The sequence below is a fragment of the Pseudonaja textilis genome, chromosome 3 (genome assembly GCF_049901715.1).
Source record: "Pseudonaja textilis isolate UNSWEBS1 chromosome 3, rPseTex1.2, whole genome shotgun sequence".
Taxonomy (NCBI): Eukaryota; Metazoa; Chordata; class Lepidosauria; order Squamata; family Elapidae; genus Pseudonaja; species Pseudonaja textilis.
The window spans coordinates 134,917,250-134,936,582 of NC_141992.1; the positions used below are offsets into that span (position 1 = coordinate 134,917,250).

General features: G+C 42.1%; 1 protein-coding gene across 2 annotated transcripts in view; it reads right to left on the minus strand.

Annotated features, from left to right (window-relative positions):
- Nucleotides 1–1,572: 1,572 nt before the first annotated feature.
- Nucleotides 1,573–19,333, minus strand: part of TFAP2A (transcription factor AP-2 alpha) — a 53,441-nt gene continuing 35,680 nt past the window's right edge. For both annotated transcript variants that reach the window (XM_087930834.1, XM_087930833.1), the window contains one exon: nucleotides 1,573–3,913. In XM_087930834.1, coding sequence (XP_087786960.1) covers nucleotides 3,880–3,913 — 34 coding nt within the window. In that variant the 3' untranslated portion in view covers nucleotides 1,573–3,879. The remainder of the gene's footprint in view (nucleotides 3,914–19,333) is intronic.

Consider the following 19,333-nt stretch of genomic DNA (forward strand, 5'->3'; position numbering starts at 1 on the left):
CCAGGGGCCACTCTTCTTTTGATGGTGGGTTGTTCCACTCCTGAGAGCCTCACTCGTTCTCTTTTGCTCTTCCTCCTCCTCTTCTCCCCGCTTCTCCCTCACATTGCTGAGATTTCCCTAACATGGAAATTCAAGCCTGGCAGGCATGGAAGTTTCACAAGTTTCAATTGTGCATAATAGGCAACTGTTACAGAGTTGTCAGAAGAAAAAATGGTAAATCCCTGCATATTTTAACAGCACATGGTATTTATATTAAACAGAAGTATTCTGGTACTTAGATATACTTTATGTTTCCTTACATAACATGCCTGTATTTAAAGGACAACAGTTAACATACCCCCACACACACAGCAAATAGCAGACCACAATGCTGTAAGGTGCTATTTATATTTAATTGGTTTAATTAATATCTAGGGGTATTTACAAGTACAAATATAATTTGTCTCTGTTTTGATTGTTTTTTTCCCCAGCTGCATTCTTTATAAATATAGAACTTATAACTACATGCGTCAGGTTCCCACGCCGCCGCCCCCCCGCCCCGCCCCAGCCTGGAAGTAAATAAAGTCAATTGTGCCCTATCCAAAAGTTTGAAAGAGTCTTTTGGGTAGAGCTTTCAGTTGAAAGAAGTCCTACCAAAACCAATTTGAGGCATTTTTATTACATCAGAGAGGTATAGCTAAGATTAAGCCACAGCACAATTGAAACCCTTTCTTCCAGAAATGTATGTGCAGCGTTGTTTTCTTCTACACTTTCTTGTACATTAAACTGAAGTAAACATTTGCATTCTTCCACCGGTTCAGAAACCCGTGAGGGTCAGTTCCTCACAATGAGGTTTGTTTCAAATGGGTGGTGGTGGTGGCTGGCCAGGTTGCTTCAAAGGAAAAAGAGAGTTTGGAAAGAAGTGAGGAAATCAACGCTCATGAGCGGCAGGAAGAATGTGGCCCAACTGTGAAACCACTGCTCAGGGGCATGTGGAGTCACAGCTTCTCCAGGTGACAGGTGCTGAAAGCATGAACAGGCAAAGGGCAAATCCTTCCTCTGACTGGCTGCTGAAACAACCTGGGTGTAGGAGAAAAGGCAAGAAGCGTGCTTCCTTTTCCTTTTTCTGGGCCCTCCCTCTTTCGCATGTCAATAGGAAGTGAGAACACATGCCGCACACTTCCTCCGTTTGCTTGTTCCACTTATTTCTCTTGTAATCCAGGGGAACCCTGGTTCAAACGATGCTACACTCAGGAAACAACCATGTCAATTGAAAAGCCGACTTCAACTGATTCTAGAAAGCTGACAGGGAGGGAAGGAGGGGAATAATTTTAACAAAATAATTTTGGGAAGATGCTGAGTCAGCGCAGGGGGTGGGTAGTCTGGCCCTGCCTACTGGAACTTCATTTCCAACTCTGGCTGTCGGCCATGTTTATTGTTAAGCCATCGAAATGCCTAACTGGTGTTCACTTTCTTAAAATGTAATTACGCTTCTTTCTTTCTCCCTCACCCCCCTCCCCACCCCATGTTTCCTTTGAGCCCCAAATACAGCGGGAGTAGGGAACGAGACAGTGAGGACAGTCAGTGAGTTAAATTATTTTCTGATCCAGGGAAATATTAACTAAGATGTTCAACGCAGCATTTAAAAGCAGCTTTCAACAAAACGACTTTATCTGTTTTTAAGGCAGTATACGCTTGGGCAAATCTAGCCTCGGATCAGCTTGTGACAGCGAGGAAGCAGGCCAGAATGAAGCAGCATTTCAGCCCTACCTGCTTGGCATTCATATCTCAACAGTGCTGGCCCATCAGATAATTGCAATTTATGTAACCGTTCTTTTATTTCCCCCCTGAAAAGTGGGAGCTCCTTATAGTGGGGTTACTAGACTACAGGTCTGGGCCTACTATTATACAGGTAGTCTTCAACTTATGAGCACAATTGAGTCCAAAATTTCTGTTGCCAAGCCAAAATATTTGTAAAGGCAATTTTTACAACCTTTCCTGCCACATGTTAAATGAATCACTGCGGTTGTTAAATTAGTAAGTTATTAAGCAAATCTGACTTCGCCATTGACTTCTCTGATCAAAGGGTTGCAAAAGGTGATCACATGATCCCAGGATATTGCAACCATCGTAAATATGAACCAGTTGCCAAGCATCTGAATCAGAGGTGGTATTCAGCAGGTTCTGACCAGTTCCGGAGAACCGGTAGCAGAAATTTTGAGTCGTTTGGAGAATACCACCTCTGAATGGAGATTTTACAGTATCCTTCCCCTGCCACACCCAAGCCATGCCCACAGAACTGGAAGTAAAAAAATTTGAATCCCACCACTGATCTGAATTTGGATCATGTGGCCATGGGGATGCTGCAACAGTCCTGTGAGAAATGATCATAAGCCACAATTTTCAGTCCCATTGTAACTTCGGTCACTTAAAAAAACGGTTGTTAAGTGGAGGACTACCTGCAATGTGTTAAGTTGTAGAAGATCCAGCAAAGGTTTCTGGAATCCAGATCTTCTCTGACAGAGAGACCATGGGATGATGTGATTGTCATAAACGTTCGCCTGTTGTCAATTGCTCAAGTCACGAGAATGTGATGACACAGTGACAGCTGCCACTTCAAGGATTGATCATAAACCACCTTTTTCAGCACCATTATGACTTTGAATGCTCTGTAAGCAAGGACTCTCTATAATCTCTATGCTTCAATTATGACTTTGAATGATCAGTAAGCGAGGACTCTGTAGTCTCTATGCTTCAAAGCTGCACTGCTGCAGATCACCGATATGGCTTATACATAACTGAATTCTATCAGTGCCGCACAACACCCTCCCTCCATTAAAGCATTAAATTATTAAAGAGATATACCTCCCTTGAGGGGTACAGATAGAGCCCAGGTGGGATGTGAATATTTTAATTACATTGCTACAATAAATCCACCTTTGCCACATTTTCACTGTATTGTTTTCTTTATTCATTTGTGCTCATTTTGGTTTTTGGATTTTTATGGAAGGTATACACAAGGGGTCCCCAACCCCAGGGCCACAGACACTGTTGGGAACCTGGCCACCCAAGCAAGCAAAGCTTCATCTGCTCATGTGTGGGATCTAGGTAGCTCATAAAACCAGGCTCCCCATGGGGGGGGGAGGGGAAACCAGGTCCCTGGTTCCCAAAAAGATTGGGGGCCACTGGTGTATACATTGAGATTATACCAAAGGGAGGTGAGTTTAGGACACTGATCATTAAAGGAACTTAGCTGTGCATTATGGGAAGCCATGGCATCTAGTAGAAGCCAAAGACAACATCCTTGCGGAGAAAAAAAATAGCAATTCAATTGGCCATTTGATTCCAACATACCTGAAGGACCCATTAAAACTAATCAGGTATTTACAGGATAATCCTACTTGTGTCAACTTGAAAGGAAGTTCCAATAACTTAGTCCATGAGATTTCTGTATAAGAGTGAATCCTTTAATAAATACTGGGGATATATGAACATACGGCCACCTAGTAGATTTAAGGAAGATTTCCCTCAATTTTTGAACACTGACCAACACTGATTGGAGTCTCCCATCTTAAGCATCACAGGTTGCCCATCACTGATAAAAAATATGCAGAACGTAAGGTCCCAGGTAGATTTCTTGGATCACTCAGCTTTAAGAAGACAAGCTTACTATGAATATTGAACAAGTAACTAAGGACACATTGTACACGCCCAAAGATCATTCAAATAGGTTCCATCCAAAAGGATTTCTTTTCATTTTCTGGATTAGTATTAGAGAGAAAGAGATGAACAGCAAAGCCCTCCGAGTTTCTCTGGATAACAAGACAATTGGTTAACTTGTCAACTCAGACCCACATCCCACTGAGCTCAGTCCAACTTTGCTGTCGGGAAGCTGGATATTCATTTTCCAGGACTGCAGCTGATTCTGCGGCATCTAAAAGATAAAAAGATATTTTTTTACAGATTAACAGAGGTGGAAGGGACCTTGTAGGCCATCTAGTCCAATCCCCCCCACACACCCTACCTACACCATTTCTGACAGATGGCAGTCCAGTCTCTTCTTGGAAGCTCCCACAACTTCTGAAGGCAAGCTGTTTCCATTGGTCGGTTACTCTCACTGTCAGAAAATTTCTCCTTTATTTCCAGGTTGAATCTCTCCTTATATATGCCATTAGGGAAGAGCTACAAACCAGTTAATCAAATGTACACCTCCATTTCCTAGACTCACACTTTGCTGCACTCTGGAGGAAGGTTAGCTGCTTTGACATTAGGGGATCACCTCCCTCTCAACTCAGCACATAACCTTCCAACCTTCCTTCCTCCCTCCCTCCCTCACTCCTTCCTTCCTCCCTCACTCCCCTTCTTCCTCCCTTCCTCCTTCCTCACTCCTTCCTTCCTCCTCCCTCAATCCCTCCTTCCTCCCTCACTCCTTCCTCCCTCCTCCCTTCCTTATCACATGCTCCTGCCCCAGCCTACTCTACCAAACCGTCCCAACCTGCCCCGGTTGGGAATTTGGGAGAGCCGTCCTTGCAACCCTTTCAGAGAGCATCGGGAAGAGAAGCCGGGCAGTTCGAAGACGCGACCCTTTGTCTTTGGGGCTGCAATCCACCGCGGAGGCAAGGAGGGCAAACTTCCTCCCAGCGCCACGCGTTTAAGAGATTACGCCGGATTTTTTTATTTGGCCACCACTACCACCCCCCAAAAAACAACCTCCCCAGTCTCCCATATCCTAACGATCAAAAGTTGGGGCGGGGGGGAGAAGGCAGGCGACGAATTGGCGCTGGGGAGGGAGAGGGAGGGAAGGCAGGCAGACCCCGGCGATTGCTTTCTCCGGGGAAGCCTGGCCCCCCTCCATTCAGGTGCCGAGTAAGCCCTTTATCACGGGGTGGCACCGGCTGCGCCTGCAGCCAAACTTCGCCTGGAGGGCTGGGGAAACGGCAAGCGGGCCGCGCTCAGCAGCCTCCCTCCTTTAATAGCACCCGGGCTGCTGCAGCTGCGCCGTGACCCCTTTTGTGTCGGCGCCGCTAAGCGCTTGGGAGGGGATAATGGCCTTCTCTTTGGGGTGTGAAATTGCCATGTTTATTAATTGAGCGAGACATTATTAACTCTCGCCCGCCCGCCCGCCCCTCCCTTCCCCTCCTTTCTTCGCCGTAAAACTTTTCAAAGAAACCTCCGCGCCCGGCACACGCCTCCCTCCCGGCTCATAAAATCGGCCTTCGCCTTCCCCCCCCCCTCCCCTTTCTCTTTTTTCCTTCTTCCAAAAGGGCAGCGAGCAGCTGGGAAAGAGGACGAGGCTCCGGCACTTTTCCGAGGGACGTCCCGGATGGAATTTGCTCTGGCGGCCCTGGGTAACAAACAAGGCGGGCCTGCCAAACTCTGGGCCGTTTCTTGGAGACACACAGCTTTAAGTCCCCGAGTTTCCGGGCTACGTGGTGGGGGGGGGAGGGGGGGGGCAAGAAAAATCATTTTAATCGATGCCGATTAGTGTACATTTAAAGGGACAATGAAGTTATTCGAAGATTTAAACTTTAGATCCACTCCGTTGATTGTGCCTTGGCAAAATTGGTTTATCAACACAGAATCGGAATACCGTAGAAACGCAAGATCCCCGCCTTTTTTTTTTTAAAGGCATATTAATGTTTGGATTGACCAGTCCTGTTCTCCAGGGACTCTTGGCTCACAACAACTGGAAAAAAAGACAATTTCCAGAAATCCGTTATTGGCTGGGTTGCAAAGTTGGGTTTGCCTCGTCCCTACCACCTACTACATCCTGCTCCTAGAAGCTGCGTTCACATGGCACTGTAATCTCTGCTTAATTGAATCGTGATTTAGTCAAGTCATTCAGTCATCACAAGTTACCACAACTGAGCCACGCCATAGTTTCAGGAGCCGCATACATTAAACACACAAGACTAAAAAGTAGTTAACTCATGTGGAGTTTGTGGTATCATTTTAAACCTACCTTAAAAAGTATATCTATCATGAATAGAATGGTCCCCTCACCTTATGCTGACGTTGCTTTATCCATGCCTCTAAAGCAGAGGATCTGAAGGACAGACAACTTTTTTTCTAAGAAAATAAAATCCCAAGTGTATGACAATGATGACTGGAAAGTTAAAAAAAATAAAAGTCACCTTCTCCAACCAAGTCCCCCACCCACCCATGTATAGGAGTACAACTCTTGCCATTTTCTGCTTCTGGTCAACTCAATTTGCAGCCCTATGAATCCCTCATTCATTGTTTTAAAGATGAACTCCATATAAATGGTAGGTTGTTCTACTGAGGCAAGGAAGAACAAAACAAGCCAACTTCCTTTGATGATGATGATGATGATGATGATTCCAGATCTTTCTGCCTCCTACAATTGTGGCTGTAACTCTGCAATCAGGTATCCACAGTTCAACCCACATAAAGAACTAATTGCCCCATCCTGGCCATCACTTTGGCATTTGATAACATCTTGAAGATACCTCTATTTGCAGTACTGCACGTTTCCAGTGAAATCACTGAGCTGTGTTTGCAACCATACTATAGCCATTTTAGCATATCCTATTGTACATCTCCAGTGCATGTGATTAAATTAGAGTTCAGTGTATTGTCCGAATGCATGCAACCTGACTGACGGTGGAAAGTGTAAGCGTATGATGTAAAGTAAGCCTAATGCAGTTTTATGTATTCAGTGGGAATGGTTGGCCCTAACTTTGTGTCTAAACAACAAGCAAGGCAACAACAACTCATCAATTTGTTTAAAATTTTAAAAATTATGAATTATATGTGCATTTTGAAGATTTGTTTTAAAGAGTAGTTAGCTACCATTAGACAGTTTGATGTAGTTGTTAAAGACATCTTGCTAGAAACCTTTGTAAATTGGGGGTAACCCACTCTCTGTCAAGAAGACAGTGGGATTAGAGAACTGGAGACTAAAACATATAAAGAACTGTTGCTGGAATTGGGTATGTCTCGTGTAATGAAAAGAAGGACTAGGTGTGACATGATAGCAGTGTTCCAATATCTCAGGGGTTGCCACAAAGAAGAGGGAGTCAAGCTATTCTCCAAAGCCCCTGAGGACAAGAAAAGAAGCAATGGGTGGCAACTCATCAAGGAGAGAAAAAACCTAGAACTAAGGAGACATTTCCTGGCAGAACAATGACTCAGTGGAACAGCTTGCCTTCAAAAGTTTTGAGCGTTCTAACACTACGTTTTTAAGAAGAGATTAGACAACAAATTGTCTGAAATGTATAGGGGTTCCTGCCTGAGCAGAGGGTTTGACTAAAAGACCTCCAAGATCACCTTCCAATTCTGTTATTCTATTCACTACTGAAAATCTCACCAAGAATTGTCAAGGACTGGTCCAGGCAGCGGTCAGTGAAATAAAAGTACCTCCCCTGCAAAATACCTAAATTGCCTAACAAATTCTTTCCTAATTTTATTTAAACATTTAAAAAATTTTAACCTACTGGGTTCAAAACTATAGATCCAGGCAACAGCTAGTATTTAATCAGGCCCAAACAATTGTATTCCAGACAAACTAACTCAGATTATCAGCAGATAGCCCTATTCAACAAATAACATCACTCCCAAATATTTGCAGTTAAGTGGCCATTCCTTCAAAGAATAGCCTACTACATGGATAGTGTTTCTCAACCTCCACAGTTTTAAGACGGGTGGGCTTCAACTGGGAGAATTCCCCAGCGTAGTTGAGAAGCATTGGTCTATATAGGCTAGTATGGATTAGAGGAAATAGAACAGACTCAAAGACTCAAAAGTCTGAACTTTTCCAGTTATTTCCTTCTGCCCACTGACTTCGAAGGAGTTTCTTCAGAAACTTCCTCCGAAGCTAAGCCAGTCGATTTAAAAATGATTCCAACGCTCTGGACTTAATTCCAAGAATTCCAAGTTTTAAGGAAAGCTGCCTGTCTGAATGATGCCGAAATACAGTGACACATATGAAGAAATTCCCAGCGCCGATCCTGGGCATTACTCTCTCCTCAAGCACAGAAGATATAGGACGTGTTGTTGTTGTTTTCCTAATAAAAAGCGAAGACGCTATCAGGAATTTTTAAACACGATTGTAGAAGAATCTGAGCGTCCGAGGTTCTTGTGGTAAAGCGGCTAACAGGGGAAGCGGTTGGGAGAGCGGTTTAAACCCCCTGCTTATTTCTTTGGAAGGAAAGCCCGCTTAGTTTCCGGAGGGTGGAGTGCATAAGACAAGAGTCAAGTCTCTAAGGCTAAGACTTTATAAATAAAGTCTTTATGTTTTGGTGAAAAGCGTCCTCCTACTTTTATACCTGCAACGTGGATGTGGGCGGTGCTTTCTCCTAGGGAGGGCGGAATTGCTGCCAAGGAAAACGACCCTCGCCTTTCAAGAGCTGTTTCCAAGATCAAGTGGGAGCCCGTGGCGCAATCCCGTAAACACATTATTTGCCGTGTAGGTGTGTGTGCGCGTAAAATGATTACGAATAAATAAAGTTGCACATTTATATGGAAAGGACTCCCCTCCACAGGGCGCATATCTGGGAGCACAGCATCCAAGGTTCCACCCCTCCCATCAAAACGCATCAGGAAGTTTGCCTTGACTGGAGTTCTGCTTGCAAACCACAGTCGCTCCTCTCCTGGATCAGGGCCAGGCCAGGGGATCCCTTCGGTAGAAGCGCTGGGATCCAGACCGCCAGGCCACTTGCAAAGGAAGCAGTTGGAGATCCTTCAATTTCCCTCCTTCCCCATGCCAACGATGGAGAATCCTTTGGAGCAGGGGTCTCCAACCTCAGCCACTTTAAGGCTTGTGGAATTGAAGTTCACAAGTCTTAAAATGGCCGCGGTTGGAGACCTCTCCTTTAGAGTTTCCAGCCACATTTGGGCCCAGCATAACATAGTTTGTTCTGCATTCAGCTGGTCCTGCAGGTTGGCTCAGGTTAGCCCTGGGCTGGCAATGTGAGTGACATTTGTTCCTTCCCTGCCCAATGAAGGTGACAGGCAAAGGGGCTGAGAATAAAGCTGATAGTCTGGTACACCTGGAGAGGTTTAGTTTGAAAAACAGATGTGTTGATTATCCTTTTGAGAGAAGGATCAGATTAAGCCAGGACTGAAACTTTCCTGTAGTGACTATGTTCCCCCAGAATCACGTATCAGGGACCAGGTATTGGGAATGTCAGGTCCCAGACCAGTAACATGTCAAGCCAAAGGCCAAAACTGGGCATGGTCATCTACTTTCTTTTTTCTCTGATATTTTATTCTTCCCCCCTCACTTATTGTTGGTGAACTGGAAGGGAAGTTAAAAATATTTGACTCTCGCCAGAAATTTGACAGTTTTTGGTGCTCTCTGAGCTTGGTTGTTTTCTTGCAGACGTTTCATTGCCCAAACTAGGTAACATAATCAGTGCTTGCTTTAATACTGATGATGTTACCTAGTTTGGGTAATGAAACGTCTGCAAGAAAACAACCAAACTCAGAGAGCACCAAAGACCCCTTCATTTCAATGCTGTGCTACAAATATTCTTTACTGGTCCAGCTTTTGAAATCAGGCCAATCTTCATAATGGACCCAACTCAAAAATAACCAGACTGTGTTTATATGAATAATTATGCATTCAATCTTCCCCACAGAACAAGTGTGTGATTCAATAGAACCTTGCACTTCACATATAGCTGTGCAAAGCAGATGTGGGTGTACATGTTTATTTCCACCTGATAGAGTGAAGGTTGCCACTTTAAGTGTTTGGGAATCTCTATCTCCATTTTAAAACATAATAGTTAGAAACTGGGTTTTTAATTGATCCCTAAAACTTTGCCTGTAGCAGCAACATGACTCTCAGTAATTGCAAGGGGGAAGTATTAAAAACCTGCTGGGAATAGCTTTATCTCTTTAATTCCTGGAGTTCATGTCTGTGGTTAAAACTCAACTAAGGTACTGCTTGGACAGTTGGCAACTCTGCTTTTTATGTATAATCAGGACTTGACTGGAGTTCATTTGTGTTGAATGTTTTATTTTTTCCTTTATGGGAAGTTACAAGCTTTGTATTTTTTTAAGGAAAGGGAAGAAAAGAAGCTGTAATATCTTCCAATCCATCTCCCCTTGCCTGTCATCTTGTACCTCCCAACAAAAGGAAGTGGCATAACAGCTGTTTGGTGGGCTGGGGGGGAACTGCAGTGTTCAAATGCATTTGCCACTAGAAGTCTTTTTAGCTCAAATGTTCTATAATTATGCCTCCTTTATTCAATACAGCTAGGGTTAGGCTAAATGGCTTTGGTAAACCACATGAAATACTTTTTGGACTCTGAATATATGCTAATGCCTTTAAACATGATTCCCTCATATTAAATGTACAAGCTTACTCTCACTGAAACAATCTGTCCATGGAAATACTTCAGCAGGTTCCCAGTCACTGGAAAAATTGGAGTATTTTGCAGCTCAGAAATAGCATGTTAACATTTTATTTTGTTTTTCTTGTAGTCACACACACATATACACCAAACATTGGGTAATCAGAATTATCTTGGAGATTTCATCCCCCGCCCTTCTGTTCTGAATGACATTACAAAGATTTCTGTTAAGGAAAGCCAGACTAATTGCTGCCAGAAAACTCTTTTCATAGGAAAGTCTGGTTTTCATAAGGCAGCTTGTGTGGGAGTAGTGGTTACATCAAAACGTGCAGGATTTTATAAAAAGTAGCTTTTTCTTAACCACCATAGGAAATGATCTTGTTTTAGTGAAAATGGCCCATGACAAAATAGAAAAATGTAAAATAATGCAACCAAAGTTCTTCCTGATTATGTTCCTTTCTTTAGATGCTACAGAAATTGGAGGGGGTGACGGCCTTCTTCATTACTTATGAGTAGATAACTCACAGGTGCCTCCCCAAATCCCCAAGAACATATCTCCAAACATTGGTGACAAACCACCCAAATCTGTTTGTGATTCTTTCCCCCCATCTCTAGTGGAGAAAAAAGATGTTAGGCTAAGACCTAAATTTGAATTAAGAAAAAATAATCAGAAACCTACAAACTAAAGCCTACCTCAACCTCCTTGTGGCTCTGGCATTAAAATAATAATAATGTAAATTCTTAAACTGACAATGATCATCAGGATCAATATAGGCAATGTGTGGACTAAAGGAAATGATCTGCTGTTATATTTTGTGATTGTTAGTAGCATAAAAACCAGGGGAGAGTCTATACCAAGGGTCTTCAAACTTGGCAAGTTTAAGACTTGTGGACTTCAACTCCCAGAATTCCTGAGCTACCATGACTGGAGGAGGAATTATGGGAGTTGAAGTCCACAAGTCTTAAAGTTGTCAAGTTTGAAGACCCCTTGGTCTATACTGCTTGAGACTAGCCAAGACAAATATGGTCCCTTGGCCAAATATACCACACCTTGTTCTGCGACTAAAGGCAGAATTCCAGACTTGGAGGTTTGCTCAGCTCCTATTGAGATGTCATTTCATGGCATCAATTCACACATTGACACATAGATCATAAGTGCAATCAAAATAATTTATAGCACATCTTGAAAACTAACATTGCTGGTCATCACAACAGCATGATTTCCGTTGCATGACCATACAGGTGACTTTTCACTCATTTTGGCAATAAGGGTACCTGTCCATCAAGACACTTTTTTTAAAAAAAAACCCACTGCAGCAGAACTAGCCAAAACATTTGGCCACCTGAGAAGAAGGGCAAATTGGCACCTGCTCTTCCCTTCAATATACAGAAGCTGGCTGGACTAAAAATAGAACCACATCTTCCACTTTACTTGAGCTGAAGGGATCTGGGTTAACCACAAGAAACACCAAATTCTGCTCCCCAACACACAGAGGAAAAACAGCTAGGAAAAGCATTAAGCAGAACTGCATTGGGATGGCAACTGTCCTTGCCAGCATCTGCTACTTAAAATAGCTGTATCATATGCCAAACATTAGAGCATGCCCTGTTCTGGATAGCTTGCCTACTGTCAATGTCCATTTATTGGGCAAAACAGTCCCAACTCTCCAATTAAATATAAATGTATTGTTGGTGGTAGTCTTGTTTGCTATAGGCCCCAAAACAAGATATTCTCCAGGGATGCTGAATGCAATTTAGGATCCAAAGTTCATTCATTCAGTGGATTGTCTCCCTGGGCTATATAGCAGTCTGGTGCTAATTCTCCTAGTTCCTCCCTCCAATTACTGTAAAGTGGCTGGGTAGGTGGATATCTTGCAAAATTGCACCAGACTGAAATCCTTAGTCAAACTATCTCAGCAGGTAAGGTTGGTCACTTAACCATGACCCCACTACCTCTTTAGGTGTGAACACTTTTCCAACTGGCCAAGAAAAATAAATGGTTGGTTGTAGACAGAATCCTCCCTTGGGGAGCGGGTGTTTCCTTGTAGTAGGAATTTTTATAACAGAGATTAATGTATCCCTATTAGGAATTACATTGATTTGTTATGTTGAATAGATGCATTGGAATGGATTATTTGACTTTCGTCTCAAACTAGTGCTGTCCCTCCGATGTGTGGGATTACAATACCCATCAGTCCCAACCATTGTATCTGTCACAGGTAGTCCTTGATTTATGATCACAATTGAGCCCAAAATTTCTGTTAAGCGAGACATTTGTTAAATGAATTTTTGTCCCATTTTACAACCTTTGTTGCCCCAGTTGTTAAGTGAATCACTGCAGCTGATAATTAGTAACCTGGTTGTTAAGTGAATCTGGCTTCCCCATCGATTTTGTCAGACGGTTGCAAAAGGGGATCGTGCAACCCTCAGATATATGAACCAGTTGCCAAGCATCTGAATTTTGATCACATGACCAGGGGGAAGGTCGTCATTGTGAAAAACAGTCCTAAGTCACTTTTTTCAGTGCCGTTGTAACTTTGAACGGTCACTAAATGAACTGTTGCAAGTTCAACTACTACCTGTATTTGTACTGGCAATAATGAGGATTTGGGGGGTTTGGGAAAGGCACCAGCCAAATGAAGGCTGCTTTTTTTTCACGGAAATATATCCCAGAGCAGAACCTATGAGAATTCCCCATCCCAAGAGATTCCCAATGGACTGAAGTGCCAACAATACTCTTATCAGATTATTAGCACAGTCAAAGGCTGACAAAGGCTGCCACAGCCTGCATAATGGTACATTCGGGGTCATCTCAGCTAACCTGGCAGAGTCAAGAAGTCAGGGAGAGTGAGATCTGTACCCTAAAGGTCAGAGCAGGTGTGAAGGTTCTGGCTATTCCACTAAAGTTTCCAGAAAACATCCAAAGCTGTTGTAAACTGAGATACAAAAGGGGTTATAGATATATTTTAGAGGGGGGAAGAGCTTTCTAAAAAAAAATAAAAAATACACAAGAGGCATGCTCAATCAAATAGAAAGTTGGGATTGGTGGCATTCAATACAATGGTGGGCCCACTGTTGAGCTTTAGTACCTCACCAGTTGCATTTCAGTAATATCCCATTTTCATTTTTTATCAGTCTTAATAAGTGTGTCTCTAATTTGAACTGCGATTACGCAGGGATCACTCGTGCACAGGAGATGCATAGAATTGCATGGTCTAAATAGCTTAATGGGACTCAAATTAACAATCAATGAAGTATTTGGAGGCTTTAAAACAAACCCAAATATCGTTGTATTGTTATATCTGTTCAATCAAACCATAAAATAATGAGAGACCTTTGGGGAGCAGTAGTAGAGTTGAGACTAGGCATACCACTCATTCTGCCTGTAAGTTCATAATGGCCACTTTCTGGATTCTTAAGTGTTTTTTCTATTCTCTGCACATCATCTGGCTGTAACCACAATATTTTGTGACATAAAATCATGACAGGCAAGAAACCATTATTTCTTGTGCTGTTGCTGATCCTTCTTACACTGAAAGTACAACAATCGACAGGGAATATGTGGGCCAATCTGATTTTATGAGCCTTCTTGAGTTCTTCACTCTTTAAATTATTAATATTCCAAAATCCTGGCAGGATTCTTACAGCCTGCTGTGAGGATTTTGAATTCAATACCTGAAATTTCCTGCCAAAACAGTTCTGATTGCAGATGATAGAAAAGACGAGATTCTTATTCCAATCGAATCTGACAAAATCAGCTAGGAGGAAGAATGGTCTAACTTAATATAAGTCAATTTCCTGTCTACCAAAGTTTCAGTGCTGCCTTAACCATTCTGTAAAAGAGAAAATAGGAAGGTTTCATAAGTGTTAAATGAGTATTTAAGGATGATAATCAGAGGTATCAGCAATATGTGAATTCAGTTCTAGAAAGGAACCAAGATTATGGAGCATTACTCATTTGATCTTTGTACAGTACTTGCTATTTTAATATCACAAGTTTTAATACTGTCCAAGAATTGTTGCCCCCATAAAAGGCAGCTTTAAATCACACCTTCTGCAACAGCTCAGGCTAGAATGGGGTCCAAAAAGTAATGGCAAGATTTTGAAAACAGATTTTTACATATTAATATTCCTTTTCGTATTTTCTAAGTGCACAAAGCATTTCACAGCTCAGTTATGCTTCCAATTATCACATCATTGTTAGTAAGTTGCATTATTTCAGCCACTTCCCGCTCCATGCATATTGCAGGTGATGGGCTGAAAGGGATTAAATTCACCTAAGAGATTTCACAGTGAAGACATGGTTTAACTTAATCTTCTTTGACTTCCAAATGCCAGGGACCATACCTTTGAAAATTACAGCAACTGTAGATGCCCTATTGGAAGAGCTAAATGGTGAAGACAAATCATCTTGTAGAAGGTCCATCTATGTGGTGGCGAAGAGTTGACCCCAAGCGAATTGCACAAAATCAGTTATAACCAATGCCTTTGAAACAGTCAATAAGGAGGTGGTATGTTAATCACAGAGAGGCATCTTGTATATAACATCCCGGTTTTGAAGCAATAATAGCGGATACCATTCCATTAACCTATACAGCGGCTTTCCCCAGCCTGTCATCATCAAGTCATATGATCACATCATCAATTAGAAAGGTCAATAGTCTAGGATGATGGAACTGTAATCCAATCTGAATCCAGAGACATGAAGCTGGGAAAACCAACTATGTATAGTTCGAGAATTTACCCTAAGTACGATTTCCTTCCATATGTCATGAACTGCCTGGCCATTCAAATCAGCCTTAGAAGCCCTATTTGGTATTGCTCTCATCCACTGAGTTAAGGCAGAAGATGTCAAAAAGCCAGGCCATCTGTCTCTAGTGCTTCATATATGTTATTCCCCCAATAGGATTCTATCTCTATTTTCTTTCTATAACAAAGTAAATATTTCTCAAAAAGTCCATGCTTCTTACTGCTATACATATATTGTGCTGCATTTGTTGGAGACGGCATCTTGCTCTTATTATTGATAATTATTTCCTTTTGTACTAATCACTTAGAATTTTGATGACTTGTATTGGTTTCATGCAAGCTGCTCTGGGAATCTATCACCCAGGAAACACGGTGTAACTTTTCTAAAGTACACAGAATATACGATGATGGAAAACCATGCTATAAAAGCACAGAGAAGGTACAGTGTAAAAGTGAAGCTAGAGACTAAGACTGAGGTTGACTTGTGAATATACCTTTTTTTTAAAAAAAACTGTCTTCCCCTTCTGAAGCTTGCAGGGGGATTAGTCATAAAGAAATAGATTCAAAAATTATTTAAATAGGATATTAAGCTTTTCCTAATAAGGAGGGGGGAGGTGGCAGAGAAATACCAACCTAGATTAATGTTAAAGGGAAATTAAATAAAGATATGTAGTAAAAGGATGTGAATGCATTTAGAAGGGTGTGTTACAATTTTACAGAGGGACACATTTTGCTATGAATTTCACTCCACTTTACTTCCAGAAGTTTCAAAACCGAAACTTTGTCTTTTAATTATGGATGTTCTGATTCATTTCCTAAAACCAGCTCCTGTCTTTACTTGTCAGCTTTAAACTCCCAACTCATCCCTTTGACAGTGTTTCAGAAGCCTTGGAAGATCAAAGGAGGAAAACAAGGCTTCCTCTCAAATATTGTAACCTAACAATGCAAACCACTGAGAAACAATGACTATACTGACATTGCTTGTCTTCCAGTAGCTGCTTAATATGTGAGCCCAAGAACTTTTACTAGAAATGGCCCTCATCCCTGACATCTGAGGGGTTTAGTTGTTTTTAAAAAGCCATTCTTGCATGCGTGGAAACTATTGACAAGTAAGGCCAGAGCCATGGTGGCACAGTGGTTAGAATGCAGTACTGCAGGCTAACTCTGCCAACTGCCAGGAGTTCAATCCTGACCAACTCAAGTTTCGACTCATTTCGACTCATTTTCCATCCTTCCGAGGTGGGTAAAAAGAGGACCCAGATTGTTGGGGGCAATATGCTGACTCTGTAAAAACGGCTTAGAGAGGGCTATAAAGCATTGTGAAGCGTAATTTAAGTGTTATTGCTATTTCTACTTCACAAAGAGAAAAAGGAATGAATAAAGGTGTGCTATGGGCAAGTTGTGCTTTCAGATTGCAGGCCCAGGGGAGGGGAGATGCTTTCCACCATGTGATAATGTATTTTATGGAAAAATTGATCAGGTTTGAGGCATATCCCAACATTAAACAGTATTTTTAAACCCGACCTAAAGACTTTATATCCCAAATCCCTGGGGATATTATACAGATATGTTTTATGTAACTGCATCGCTCCATAAATGGAAGCAGTGTAGTGATTATAATGTTAAAGTAGGACTAAATAGAACCACATTGAAATCTCCACTGAGTAAACTTGAGCCAATAATTTACTTTTCACTCTAATCTAATCTCAAAGGCTTATGCCAGTGATAAAATGGCAGATCAACTATGTTTACATATCTGGCTATTTTATGAAATAAATAAACCCAAACATTTATTCATGGAGTTTGTCTAAATTTGGCTAATATATTTAGAAAATAAGTTTAAATGTTATGGTCATGCAATGAAGTTTGTTTTACCACCTAACTTCAGAACCAGAACTGAAAGATGTACGCTGAAACTGAGAATTACAAAAGTAAATTTTTCAGTAGACAGGGTACAAAGATATCTTAAAAGGAGGGTACCAGCCCAAGAGCAAACCAATCTTGTCTGATCCAAAATTTCATTTTCAAAGCAACAATAAACAAGTTCAGATCATTCATTCCTTATGTTTTATAACAACTATTCCAATATTACAAATGCAAGTTAAGCATTATTTGTTTCACGATAAGGAGAAGGCTTTCTGTGGTTGACATTCTTCTCTAAGAAATGACATTCTCAAATCCTGCCTTAAGTCAAGGAGAACAAGTCCACATAGATTCCCAGTTTGCTGACCACTTTTTCTACCACAAGAAACTTGAGTTTGATGTGGAGTTCTCTGACTGGAAGTGATAAAATTCATAGGAAGATCTAAACCACTGGATTTATTTAATCTCTGTTTTTTCCTCTCTCCTCTTCCACTCCCCACCACGGTAGATCTAGATTTGAGAAATTCTGCTAAACTGACTATCGCAGCTGATAGGGAGAACAAGTTGAGCCTCCTTTCAAGCTTGTATCAATGAGAAGAGATCATTTTTAGCAGACTATATTTATATACTGAGGCGGCAGAAGGGAAGTGATCCACATATTGTTCATGTCCCCAAGTGTCATAAATTGCCCCCCTTCACCAGTGACACAGTGAAGCTGAACCTCACTGTCTGGTTTTCTCTTTCCTTTTCCTGGGCCCCTCCCTCATTTGCTGAGGCTGGGGGTTGATAAAAGCAGGCAGTGGGAGAGAAAGCCTTTGATTGAAATGGCGTTTGCCAAGCGGATGGAAGCCAGTGAGGGACAAAAGCGCCCTGAATCCATGGCCACCCAAGCAATTATTCCTCCACGCTGAAGGTGGATTAGTGCTATGGAGGAAAACAGCATATGTTTGGCCTGGGGCAACTCTCCCCTGACTGGCTGGGGAGAATGAGAGCCAGGAAAAGAGGCTGAACCTGGAATATCAGGAGAAGGCCAGGCAGGGAGGGGAGGGGAGGAGAGAGAAAGAGAGGCCAGGATTCAACCTCCCTCTGACACTGATGGGAAACCGGGGTAATCAGTCGGTTCTGAATCTCTCTCTCTCTCCACAGGAGTTGAATCTGAATCATGGAACCAAGGAACCTTAGCATGCTTCTGCCTAGCTCTAGGGCAACCCTGCAGTAATCAAAAGCCAACCTTGCCTTTTCAAAAGAAAACAGAACGGTGATAATGCTTAATTCTGGGAGGGGGTGGTGGTGGCCTTTTGATTGCTTTTTCCATGGTGGAGGAAGGGCGGCTCCATGCATGACGTTAAATTCATGGTTTTGGCATGCCCTGAGCGCTTCTGCCGGTCTTTGTATAAAGGTCTTGTCTCTATCTCCTTCGAACAGCGCGAATTTCCTTTCTAGGAAAGATTGGGGAGGGGGAGGGGTTGGCTTTTAAGCTGTCCTGGCCTGAGCAGTTTCAGAAGGAAAGGTTCACTGCCTTGATTAAGAAGCCACAAGGAGGCTTCGAGAGAGCTTCTCTTTCTGCTCCTACCCCCCAACTGTCCCAACTTTTCATTGCAGGAAAGGACGTAAGAGATGTGGGCGTGCTTTTTCCTGTCTTGGATATAATACTATGCACTGGACTTTAGGATAAACTTGATCAGATGTAATCAGACTGATTTCTGGGTAAGGACATCTGATCGTGACTCCAGGCAAACCAACGTAAACTATTTCTTCCAAGGAGAAGTGTAGGATCTGAGGTAACAAAGGATGCTGTGGAATTTTTCTGTTCAGTTCAGATCAAGCATGGTCCTGTGTGGGTGGGACTCTTTCCTTCCTCACTGTTTCATCACATCTGCTAAGATGCCACTGAAGTTAAGGAGTAAGTTAACAATAACAATAATGCACACCACAAGGGATAACATGATAAAGTAACAGTTAAGGGTGAAAATGTAAGGCAAGGATGTAAAAAAGGATCATAAAGAAGAGGAATTGCTTGAATCCCCTTTTCCTTCTTTTGAAGCCTGTATAGGTGCATCATCATTACCATTTAGTACTGAAACCAAAAACTTAACAATGGAGCTTAATCTGCTACCAAAATTGCTGGTTATTTTCTTAAGCAGAATGGAAAACATTAAGCCATCAGTCTTTTCCTAAGGCCTGCACCTAGGGTGTGTTGGGACTACAACTGGGAATTCTGGAGATTGCCCCCAAAGTATCTCTAGAGGCCATCTAGCTATGAGCCACATACCCAGGATTATTGACGTAGTAAGAGAAATTTATTGGGTGAATTAGCAAGGAAAGAATGATAGTAACAGGAGTAATTAATTAATATGGAGCCAGACTTAGTTGTACTCACATAGTTCACATTGTTTCGTAGTAGTTTAGCCTGTTGTGTGAAC